At 49.4% G+C, this 12,518-nt stretch overlaps 1 protein-coding gene and 1 long non-coding RNA gene across 3 annotated transcripts in view; one reads left to right on the top strand and one right to left on the bottom strand.

Annotated features, from left to right (window-relative positions):
* Positions 1-7,365, bottom strand: part of SSH1 (slingshot protein phosphatase 1) — a 56,403-nt gene extending 49,038 nt beyond the window's left edge. Inside the window, exons 1-2 of one of the 2 annotated variants that reach the window (XM_086348457.1) lie at positions 7,149-7,365; positions 1,562-1,602 (exon numbers count right to left, since the gene is read on the bottom strand). In XM_086348457.1, coding sequence (XP_086204583.1) covers positions 1,562-1,602; positions 7,149-7,217 — 110 coding nt within the window. In that variant the 5' untranslated portion in view covers positions 7,218-7,365. The remainder of the gene's footprint in view (positions 1-1,561; positions 1,603-7,148) is intronic. The other variant, XM_086348454.1, reaches the window with a different exon arrangement.
* Positions 7,366-7,488: 123 nt separating this feature from the next.
* LOC147355645 (uncharacterized) lies at positions 7,489-9,313 on the top strand. The gene is made up of 2 exons (XR_015144701.1): positions 7,489-7,824; positions 8,673-9,313. It is a non-coding gene; the product is annotated as an uncharacterized LOC147355645 (long non-coding RNA).
* Positions 9,314-12,518: the final 3,205 nt, after the last annotated feature.

Raw genomic sequence — 12,518 nt, 5'->3', positions numbered from 1 at the left:
GCGACCTGGGGGGTGGAGGGTGGGAATACCCCCTCCTCCTGGGGTTGCTGTGAGGATGAGATGTGGTCCCGCAGAGAGCTGCCTTTACTTCCCTCTGAATGGCCCTCTTCAGCTCCAAACGATACAAAGAACGGGGCCTTTTATTGACCAGCAGCACATACACATTTTCCTATCACTGCCAGCTGTAAGTTCTTTATTAATGGAAACAATTCAAAGTGCTATGTTGTCAGCGCAGGAAGGGCAAATAAAAAACGAAATATTTCTTTGCCCCGAAGACCATCGAAGTGCCATCTCCTGGGGAAGAGCCCTGGAAGAAAGGGACCAGCTTGAGGGGGAGAAGAGAGTCCAAGTCCAGGGAACGGCTGGAGACGAGCTGGGGGCGCGGGGCGCTCCACAGGCCCTCCGCCCTGATCTCCCTCCCCCAACAGTCTCCGGAGCAGACCTCCACTCCCCTCCCAGCCTCCACCGGCTGATTCTCAACATGGACCGTGACTGCCCCCACTTGGGAATCCGGCTGATTCTGGCCTTCGAGACTCTGAGCAACCAGAACCCCCAGTTTAAAGGAGGAGATGTGTCACAGCGCCTGGTCCTCCTCCAGTGTAATGTGAAAACGAGGACCCGGCCACTGTACTAAGACGATTATTTTCCTGCACACGTGAATTTTAGAAAACAGGGTGCCTCCTTCCCTCAAACACACAGGAAACTTCACAGACAGGCAAGGTGGAGCTCCACCACTCCTGTGTGTGCGTTTAACCAGGAGGAAAGTCTGCTCTCAGCAATGAATGGCTGACCCTTGCTTCTCAACACATATTTCCTCTTCCAGTTAATTCTCCTCCCCTTCCCAAGATGAAACAGACAATAATAATAATAAATAAAAGAACAGTATCCTTGAAATTCTGTGCGGTTTCTTCTTTTTTTTTTTCTTAATCTAGCCGTTTACTTTTTTAAACTCTTAAGAGCCAGGGTTTAAGACCAGATCATTGGAACAGAAGAATGCATTATATAATAAACTACTAAAGCTTCTGCAAGCCAACAAAACACCCAATTTTTGGAAAAGAAAAACAGCCATATTTCTAGTGTCTACTTGGGAATATAGCAACTGAGGACTACAAGCTTAAGAAACTTCTCAACAGGCACGTGCACACGTGCACACACACACACATCCTAAATTAATAAACTGAGGGGTTGAATGTCTGTTTCAAATCAGCAATGTACTTACCTCAAAACGAATACCCTCCCAAAAGCATGATGGAAAAGTGAGAACATATTAGAATGATTACTTTCTTTAAAGCAGAGGTAAAACCTGGAAGGAAGTTTGTAAAGATACTCATTATGGCAAAGCCAGGGTGGTGGAATACTGGCAATTATTTTTCTTCTTCTCTGAATGTTACATAATTATCAAAGCTGTTTACAGTTAAATATCTGTTCATCTGTAAAGCCCTCCTACTACTGAAAAGCTGGTGTAGTCTTTCTCCAGGGTTCTCCCTTTTGGAAAGGCACAAGAGTATTTCTTACCTGCTTGGAAGAAAGACTCCAGGGTGAAAATGTGAAGCCTGCTTACCTGTGGTTTAACTTGCGATCTTCATCGCTGCCGGCCTCCAACTGCAGAGAAAGGAAGAGAATGTCACAGCCCAGACGCGGCTATCAATGAGCCTCGGACACAAGGCTCACATTTTCTGCTCTGGTGTCTGCAAAAGGTACAAATGTCCAGGAAACCTGGCTCCTTCCAAACACCGCACCCTTCCCAGACCAGTCCTGCTCTGCTGCTCCCCTGAAGAATTCCTGTGGAGGAATGTTCAAGTTTCCTGATGTTTTCCCGCCTACCTTCCAAGGCATCGCAGATGGGTGCCTGCTAACGCAGTGTTCCTAGCCAGCCCAGGTACTCCACACATTCATTCCGCCCTGAGCTCTCCCTTTTCCAGTGCTGCTTCGGAGCTCATCCAGTTTTTCTTTCTTTTAAATTTTATTTATTTGGACATGCAGGCATGTGGGATTTTAGTTCCCCAACCAGGAATCGCACCCGTGTCCTCTGCATTGGAAGCGCAGAGTCTTTAACCGCTGGATCACCAGAGAAGTCCCCCATTTTTCTCTTTTAGGGGAAGGAGGTGAAGTTTTAAGAGGCTCTGTTTCCTTCTTCAATCTAAGCAATAGCTGAGTGATCAACACCATTACTTTTTTTTCATAACTCTTACAATTTACTCCCTTACTAGCTTTCAAATATAACATACAACAGTGTTAATTTTATTTATCATGTGGTATACTGTGTCTGTATTACTTATTTATGTTATAATTGGAAATTTATATGTTTTGATTGCCTTTATCCATTTCCCCCTCACCTCAATCCCAACCCCCTGGTAATCACAAATGATTAACACCATATTAAGCCACAACACACAAGTTTAAAAAACCACCACCACCACCATTCCAGGCAAGTCTTTCTTAACAGAAGGTAGCTAGGATCAGGCTGTCAGGGGGTCTCAAAGCTTTTGGTAAGTTCTCAAAAAGGCTTTCATGTTTAATATAAAACTTTCTAGGCTCTTAGTGTATTTTCAGACATGAAAGAAAGGGATATTTAATATCTTCTAAAGGTTACAAGACCAGGAGGGTTAAAGGCTCCAAAAGTAACCATGATTTAAGCCCCAACTGTAATTTTTCTTTTCTTTTTCTTTCAAGGAGAAAACTCAAATGAGAAGAAAACACACACCCCAACAACTTTCCACCACTGAGAGCTGGCATGTTTACTATGTTACACAGAAGGGCCCATTGAAAGGGAAAGAGAGAAACCTGGAAAGCAGCGATGGCTGCGAGAGACGCAAGGTTGACTGAGGACAGAAACCAGACAGAAGCTGGCAGTGGTGGGAAAAGGTCATGTGTGGAGGGTTCCGGGCAGCCAGGGACACACACACAGGTGGCAATTTCACCAATGAACGAGCCTGGCACAGGGTCCTGGAATCCCCACGCTGTAATAAGATCATGTACATATCGCACTGGGCAGAGGCAGAGAGCATCAGTTCATTCTCATGCTCCCCACCCCATGCTGGAGGAGAAGTGGAAACACCAGGGACGGCTCTGCTGACCACAGGGCCACCAGCTCCGGCCCCGAAGTGAAACATACATGAAACAACTCACACGATCAGAGGAACAAACTCAGAAGAGACTGTTGGGTCTAACCCAGTGGTTCTCAACTGGGGACCACTGCTCTTGGCAGGCGATGCCAGGCAAGGCCGGAGCCTTTTTTGGGAGGATGCTAGTGGCATCTAGTGGGTAGCAGTCAGAGTGCTGCTACATCCGCCGCAACACACAAGACGGGCCCCCTGCAACACAGGGTTTTCTGGCCCCAACGTTAGCAATGCTGAGGTTGAAAAACCCTGATCCGATACTCCCCTCCCCAAAGCAACTGGAGATCCACCCGTGAAAATGAGTTACCTTGAATGGGGGTCAAAAATCACAGTTCCTGAAAGCTACTGCTTTCTCTCTTCTTGGGCTCTCTGCTTGTTTTCACAAAATGAGACAAGGTTCATGGTAAATTGATAGAAATGAGATAAAGATGGAGGGGAAAGGAACAAAACCAAAGAGGGAAGCATTGCTCTGCGGGTTGGGCTGTGACTTCCTTTAGTTTCCACGCCAGGCAGGACCACGGGTTGGGGAAGGAAAGAAGTGACCTGAATGTTTCTGACTCAACGAAGGATGCGCATTTTGAGGAGTAAGGAAGTGATGGGGTGGGATGCAAAATCACTTAATTCTCACTCCCTAAGGGTCTTGGGATGAAAGGCGATGCGAGATCAATTATTCCAGAGAAGGAAGCTACCTATGCCAAGGAACACATGTGAGAGGGAAGCCGGAACTTTCGGATGAGCTGGGGCCCAAAGAGGGGAAGTAACCAGAGGAAGGTCAGACCAGAGGCTCAGAGATGGCACACACGCTACCCTCTCCCTTCCTCCCTGCATCTTCATGCCTCACCCCACCTGGAAGATGCCTCACCTTCCGGGGAACATCCCAGGCTCTGCCAGCTCCTGGAGCCACTAATGCTGCTGATTTACTCAAGGTAAGGAAGAGCTGTCTGAGTTTTATTATTTTGGAGGTCACTGGCACTTGGTGAAAATAATGCTTTCTATATAATAATTTTAAATATGCTCAGGGAAAATAATCCTAAGGTCCCACAAAAGGTACAACCATACAGTAGAATACTGAAAAGAAAAAAGTGTTAATCGCTCAGTCGTGTCTGACTCTTTGCGACCCCATGGACTGTAGCCTGCTAGACTCCTCTGTCTACGGGACTTCCCAGGCAAGAACACTGGAGTGGGTAGCCACTTCCTTTTCCAGGGGATCTTCCCGACCCAAGGATTGTAGGCTGAGGCACCAGGGAAGCCCAGAAAGTGAAAGTGAAAATATACTCAGTGGGAACAACCCCAAGGCCCAACACAATGCACATTCACACAACAGAATATTACTCAGCCATAAAAAGGAACGGGGTTCTGACTCACGCTGCAACACGGATGAGCCCTGAAAACATGAGGCTGAGGGAAACAGACCTGACACGGAAGGCCACACAGTGTATGATTCCACTTACATGATATGCCCAGAATACGCCAAATTTGTGAAACAGAAAGAACATTAGTGGTTGCCTACAGTTTGATGAGGGCAAGGCAGGGCAGGAGTGGGTGGGAGGGAGGCTGTGGGTGATGGCGAAGGGCTGTGAGGTTTCTTCTGGGGGTGATGAAAGCGTTCTGGAATGTGTGGTGATGGCTGGTCAACCTTGGGCACGTACTAAAAACCACTTTAAGATGGCGGATTTATGGTATGTGAATCCCATCTTGGTTAAAGAAATAAAATAATCAAAAGTTTTACATGTGGCAACTTCCCTGGTGGTCCAGTGGTTAAGAATCCGCCTTCCAATGCAGGGGAGGCAGGTTGGATCCCTGGTTAGGGAACTAAAATCCCACATGCCTTGGGGCAGCAAAGACCCAACACAGTCAAAAAAAAATAGTAATTTTTTTTAACGTATTTACAGCAGAAGTAGACTGGATGCAAAGTAACACAAGGAAAGTGGGGTTTAGAATCAGAGGCCTAGGCTTGACAGGCTTCCCTGATAGCTCAGTTGGTAAAGAATCTGCCTGCAATGCCGGAGACCCTGGTTTGGTTCCTGGGTTGGGATGATCCACTGGAGAAGGAATAGCCCACTCCAGTATTCTTGGGCTTCCCTGGTGGCTCAGCTGGTACAGAATCCACCCAAAATGTGAGAGACCTGGGTTTGATCCCTGGGTTGGGAAGATCTGCTGGAGAAGGGATAGGCTATCCACCACTCCCTGGTGGCTCAGAGGTTAAAGCGGCTGCCTGGAATGCAGGAGACCCGGGTTCAATCCCTGGGTTGGGAAGATCCCCTGGAGAAGGAAATGGCAACCCACTCCAGGACTCTTGCCTGGAGAATCCCATGGAGGGATGAGCCTGGTAGGCTACAGTCCACGGGGTCTCAAAGAGTCGGACACAACTGAGCGACTTCAGTTTTAACCCACCACTCCAGTATTCTGGCCTGGAGAATTTCATGGACAGTATAGCCCACGGGGTTGCAAAGAGTCCGACAGGACTGAACGACTTTCACTTTCACTTCACTTTCAGGCTTGATAGGCTGTCCGAATAACCTCTTCCTGGAGCTGATTTCTTCACCCGTTGTTTTTGAGAAGGGACCATGAAATTAAGTGCAGAGGAGTACTTTGTAAACTGCAAGACAGCGGTAGTAGAAATGATGTAAGGGAACAGATGTCTCTGCGGAGAAGTGAAAAGCTGCCGCACTCATTTCCCAGCTGCAGGCCACTGGCTGCCATGCAGAGCAGGGATTGTTAGAACCTTCTGTCTGCAGGCAAGATAACTCATGAACGGCCTCTCCTTGAGAGGGCCAGGGCTGTGAGGTTCAACCCTGCAGCCAGGTTGAGAAATGTTCCTGCCAGTCCCAACGAAACAGGCTGAAGAGCTGCCCACCAGGAGCCGGCCCCACAGGCAGGGCTGTTAAACCCCAAACAGGTCCTCTTCTCTCAGAGACACACACAAACATTATCAGTGTTATCAGTCAACTTCCCCCAGGGAGAAGGGGCCTGACTTGCCCTGATGCTGGCAGGGTCACTTCCTGGGCCTGCCTGCAGGGCCCTCCCCCAGCAGCCTCCTCTCCCTTCTCTATAAACAGTTCCCGTCTCCTCCTCCAGCTGCGGTGTCTATGGGTCAACACTCAGCCTGGCCACGGATGTTGAGTTTAGACCCAAGACCCTAACTAGTTCTCCTGCTCGGAGGCCCGAGGCCCAGCCGAGCTCGGTCCAGCACAGCTGTGGGCTCAGAGGACAAATTCCCCAGTGACTCGGGGCGAAGGAGGCAGGCTGGGTCACACAGACCCAGAGAAACCCGCACCGCTCAGAGAGGCACATTCAGCCCCTCAAAGCACCGGGGCGATCACAGGAAACCCAGAATCGGCCTCGGCCATACAGCCAGCTTCACTTAAACACCCAGCCTGGGCAGATATCAAGGACAGGAAGAATCCAGATTGAGCTGCACACAGAAACCTAAGACACCATCACCCAGCACCCTGAGCTCACTGTCACACAGCGACAAGGGACTGCCACTCACACCCACAGCCAGGGGCGTGCACTACGGGGAACAATTTCACACCTTCACAGGGGCACCCCTGCGGCTTCTCCCCACTATCACTACACAGGCCCGGCCCCCAGGGGACAGGCCGGAATACACAGGAGGAGGCATTCAGGGTCCGGAATCCCAGAACCGGCATCTCACGCAGTTTACCCAATCAGGAGTTCCAGTCTTGGGACAAGTACCCTGCAGTCACCCCTGACGGGGCGAGGGGGCAGTGTCACACATTCACAGTCACGCCCCAGACGGGGGTCACACTTACACACTGTCACCCCCCACACAGGAGTCACACACAGAGTCAACCCCAGACGGGGGTACACCGGCACTGCACAGTCTCACTGCAGTCACCCCAGGCCGGCTACCCGGGAGGGGGTCGTCCAGCGGGGTGCCCGCAGGCCCGAGGACCCCTCAAAGCTGTCCCGGCGCAGCCCCCGGCGCCCCGCGCCCTGCACTCGCGGCCCAGGCCTCGCGCGGCGGCTGCTCGGCCGGGCCAGGGCCGCGGGCCCGGGGCTCACCTCGCTGTTGCTGGCGGAGGAGGAGGTGGCGCTGGGCGTGGGCGAGCGCTGCAGGGTCACCAGGGCCATGGCTGCGGTGCGGTACGGCACACAGGCGCCGCTGAGGCCTCCGGCTAAAGCCGCCGCCGCCGCCCGGGCCGGGCCCGGGGCGCTCCAAGAGCCGCGCGCGGGCGGCCGGGCCGAGCCGGGCCGGGCCCGCCCCTCCCCGTCGGCGTCCGCCGCCGCCCCCGCCCCCCGCGCCGGCGCGCGCCGGGCCTGAGCGCGGGCGGGGGGCGTGGCCCACGCGGGGCCCGCGTGCGCGTGCGCGGCGCGGGAGTCCCGAGGGGCGGCGGGAGGCCCAGGCCAGCCAGCCGCATCCCGCGAGCGCAAGTGCGAAGCGGGTGCGCGCCCGTCGGCGAGCAAGTCCTCCCCAAGAGGCCCATCCCCTGCGCAGGCCGGGAAACTGAGGTTCCGTGACCACGCAGCTTGGAATGCGCGGAGCAAGCAGGCATAGAGACAGAAAATAAAAACCTGCTCGTCCCTGCGCCTTGAACCTCGAGGAGGGGTGTGCATAAATTCGTATGTTCGTTCATTCATTCGTTTATGAAATATTTATTGAGCACTTACTAAGTACCCCGCATGGAGTATTCGACAGTGAACAACACAGAATTGACCTGCCCTAGGGGATTTGATGAAGGTAAATTAAATTGCTAGAAACTCACTTTGCCCGTCTTTTTATATGAATTCCTACCATGTGTCCAGAAACCCAGCTAACACCTTGGGAAGTTAGGGAGAGCGTCTCCGAAAAGGGGGCATTTGCTCTCAGACCTGACGGATGAGCAGGATTAACGGGTGAGGGTGGGAGTTGACTGCTGGGCGTGATCTCCGGGGGAGAGCCTGCACAGTGGCCGGAAACGGAAAGATTTCCATCAGCCGCTGGAGCCTAGGGATGGGGAAGAGGGAGTCAGGGTGCTCTCTAGAAAGCTCTGGCTAAGGCTTGGAGAATGGACTGTTGAACAGAGGCGTGAAGGGAGGCCAGGGATGGGCTGCTCTTGTTGTCCTGGGGGGAGGTGACCAGTATAGGGAGGGGAGAGAGAGACATGGAGGAAGATACTAAAAGGGTGGCTTGATTTAGCGTCAGTTTCACCCAAATCCCCTACTTCTCTTCTTTCACCCAGCCCCAGCACGCACGCATCTGCACATTTACTGGTCCAGTCCTTGCCCCGTGCATCTCACTGCCAAACCAGCAACACAGGCAGCCTGGGCGATACTCCCGCTCTTTCCCCTAGATCCAGGGGCTGGGACCTCCTCCATATTCCCTCAGTATCATTCTTCTCAACGGGGTTTGTGGCGGGTGGGGGGTGGTTAGGACTATTTTTTTTTTTTTTTTTAATGTGACATCTTAGTTCCCCCACCAGGGATGAACCCATGCCCCCTGCAGTGGAAGAAGGGAGTCTTAACTGGACTGCCAAGGAAGTCCTCCTCCCCTCTCCCCACTTCATTTTCTTTTTAAATTTGTGTGAATATTTTTGAATGTCTTGGCAGATGGGGAGAGCTGTTGGTGGTTCTGGCGTTTAGAGGGCAGGAGCTGGAAATGCTAAAAATGCCGAAAGTCCTGCAGTTCACTGGACAGTGCCCTCCACCCTTCCCAACTCCCAAGAAGAACTGCTCAATTCCCATAAGACTCCTGTGTGGGCGAAAGCACCGTTCATAATTATCTGACTCCATTTGATAAGTCAACACAAAGTATTTTTCACTGAATTTTCAGAAACGCAACTATGTTTAAACAGAGGGCAGAATATACTTTGTTTTGTTTGAGAGTTTTGTCAGGAGCTATTCACTATTTGGGAAACAGAGTTTATGGAGGGAAACATAACTCCTAATATTGGAGAAGCTGACCCAACACATTGGCATCTTGGTAGACAGACTGCTGTATTTATTTAGCACCTATTTTTAAATGTCAAGCATGAGACAAAATTATGGGCAGTATTCAATTGACTGATGACTATCTTACTTCTCAATTCTGAACACATTCATTTGAAAACAGATACACGTGGGACTTCCCTGGCAGTCCAGTGTTTAAGACCCCGAGCTTCCACTTCAGAGGGCACAAGTTTGATCCCTCGTGATTGAACTAGGATCCCACATGCCATGTGGCCTAGATAAATAAATAAATAAAAATTTAACAAACCCAGACACTTCTACACAACATTGTAAATTGACTATATTTCAAAAGAAGAAAAAAAAATAAAAGACAGACATACTACTGAGACTTCCTGTGTCCTCCAGGGATGTTATTTCATCATAATGAATTTTCCTTATATGTTAGGGCATTATCAGTCAGTCCGGTTGCTCAGTCATGTCCGACTCTTTTCGACCCCATGGACTGCAGCACGCCAGGCTTCCCTGTCCATCACCAATGCCTGGAGCCTGCTCAAACTCATGTCCATTGAGTTGGTGATGCCATCCAACCATCTTACGCTGTGTATATATCTTACCCTCTGTATACATATACACAGTGAAATACTACTCAGCCATGAAAAAGAATGAAATAATGCTATTTGCAACAACACAGATGCAAGTAGAGATTATCGTAGTGAAGTAAGTCAGAAAGACAAATACCATATGATATTACTTATATATGGAGTCTAAAATATGACACAAATGATTCAGTCTATGAAACAGAAAGGGAATCATGGACAGAGTGAATAGACTGGTGGTTGTCAAGGAGGAAGGGGTTGGGAGAGGGGTGGAGTGGGAGATGGGAGTTAGCAGATGTATGCTTTTATATAGAGAATGGGTGAACAACAAAGTCCTACTGTGTAGCACAGATACTCTGTATCCTATGATAAACCGTAATGGAAAAGAATATTTTAAAACAGAATGTATATATGTGTGTGTCTGTGTGTATGTGTGCACGTGTGTGTGTGCTCAGTCATGTCTGACTCTTTGAGACCCCGTGGACTGTAGCCCACCAGTCTTCTCTGTCTATGGAATTTTCCAAGAATACTGACATGGGTTGCCTTTTCTTATTCCAGGGGATCTTCCTGATCTAGGAATCAAATCCTGAGTCTCTTGCATCTCCTGCATTGGTAAACGGATTCTTCACCACTGTGCTGCCTCTGAGGCCCATACATGTATATGTGTGTGTGTGTGTGTGTGTATAATTGAATCACTTTGTTGTACAGCAGAAATTAACACAACATTGTAAATCAACTATATACTACAATTAAAAAAAAAACAAAAAACACCTAAACCCTAATCTTTCTACCCTGGCCTTGCTTACCTCTCTACCCACACCCACTGATCCAGAGGCCATCCCCACCCATTCTCACTTCCTCTTACAGCTGAGGGGCCCTCTTCCCTCCCACATTAACTCTTGCCAGACACCACCTCCAAAAATCCCTCCCTGCTCCCTAGACTGGACTCAGCACTTTCCCAGGATGTCACATCTCCCCTCACCTACCCCCAGGCACATGGCAAGTTCTCTTAACATTGTCACAACTGTCTGTCTTGTCACATGTTTCTAAGAAAAACCTCAGGAACTGGGCTGGGACCAGGGTGAGAACCCAAAAGGTAAAGGGCAACCAAAACAACAACAACAAAAATTCAACCAAGAGAAAGACTACATACTTTTTTCCTTTTTTCCCACCTTTTTTGGCCACACTGCACGGCTTGTGGGATCTGTTTCCTGACCAGGGTTTGAACCCCGGGCCTTGGTGGTGAGAGCACAAGTCCTAACCACTGGACTACCAGGGAATATCAGAGAAAGGTTATAGTTTCAGGAATCAAACGTATGCCACAAATCTTCAATGAACAAAATGTCAGCATTTTGAATGGGATGGGGACTGTATTACTGGGCTTTCCCGTTGCCTCAGGCTCCAATACGGCACTTTCACTGATCCTGTCTTCATCTGACCCTGTCTGTATTTAAAATTTTGATCATTCTAAACACTTCTGTGAAAATCCAGCTCTGAAAAGACCTGTGGGCTTGTCTTGTGGCCTGTAAAGAGTTGGGGCAGGGAGAAAAAAAAGTGAGAGCTCCCTGGTCTAGGCTTCAGGGAATCCCAGGAGCAGAGGAGGAGAACCTTGTGGAAGACCCAGCTCCAAAGTTTTCTTGCATCCAGTAGAGTCTTTTCCACTCAGTATCATAATTATTTTTTTCATCATACTTTACTTAATTATCATAAACCTTGTAGTCTCAGTTTTGCAACTATTATAAATAGCCAGTTAATGAGTTATTTGCTATATGCTAGGTGGTAGGCAAAGTGATTTGCAAATGTGTTGGGGACAGGGGTTTTTTATGTGAATGTCCCCCATTAACCCCCCAGGGCCACCTCCTCCAGGAAGCCTTCCCTGACCTGAGTCCAGATTAGGTACCCCTTATCAAGGCTCCTGAAGCCTCTGCTTTGTCCCGGCTTGAACCCCTTTGCTTATTTCTCGTCACACGGTTGTGGTTCTCCTTTCATGGCTGAGGAAGCTGATGCACAGGGTGGTTTAGTTGCACGCCCGTGGTCACAGAGCTAGGGCGTGGTGAAGCTGGTTACTTGGACACTTGTTTTTCTACTTTAGAACTCAGACAAGAGACAGAGGTTCTTCCAGGATAGCCTAGGAGGGGAGAAGGGAAGAGAACGCTACTGATAATTCCATTTTCAGAGCAACTGACTTGCAATTCACAAGTATTAAATAACAAAGCTCTGGTACACTGAATCATGGCTCCCCAAAGATGTCCATGTGCACCTGTAATGTGTTACCTGATATGGTAAGACGGACTTTGCAACTGTGATTAAGTTAAGGGTGTTGAGGTAGAGAGATTATCCTGAGTTATCTGAGTGGGCCTGATACAAACCCAAAGATCTTTATAAGAAGGAGGAAGAAGGATCAGAGTGAGAAGTAGGAGATATGATAACACAAGAGGTTGGGGTGATGTGAGGAAGGCCATGAACCGAGGGATGCAGGTGGCTGCTAGAAGCAGAAAAAGACCGAGGAGTGAATTCCCTCCTCATCATCTCCAGAAAGAACACAGACTTGCCATCATCTTGATTTTAGACTTCTGACCTCTGGTTATTGTTGTTCAGTCACTAAGTCGTGTCCAACTCTGCAACCCCCTGGACTGCAGCACACCAGGCTTCCCTGTCCTTCGCCATCTCCTGGAGCTTGCTCAAACTTATGTCCATTGAGTCGGTGATTCTATCTAACCTATTCTTCCTCTGTTGCCTGCTTCTCCTTTTGCCTTTAATCTTTCCCATCATCAGGGTCTTTTCCAATGAGTCAGCTCTTCACATCAGGTATCCGAAATGTTGGAGCTTCAGCTTCAGCATCAGCCCTTCCAGTGAATATGCAGGGTTGGTTTCCTTTAGGATTGACTGATTTGATCTCCTTACAGTCCTC

The sequence above is a fragment of the Bos grunniens genome, chromosome 17, assembly GCF_055505025.1.
Source record: "Bos grunniens cultivar Pamir isolate PY7600 chromosome 17, Bosgru_T2T1.0, whole genome shotgun sequence".
Lineage (NCBI taxonomy): Eukaryota > Metazoa > Chordata > Mammalia > Artiodactyla > Bovidae > Bos > Bos grunniens.
This window is presented reverse-complemented; position numbering and strand designations above follow the sequence as displayed.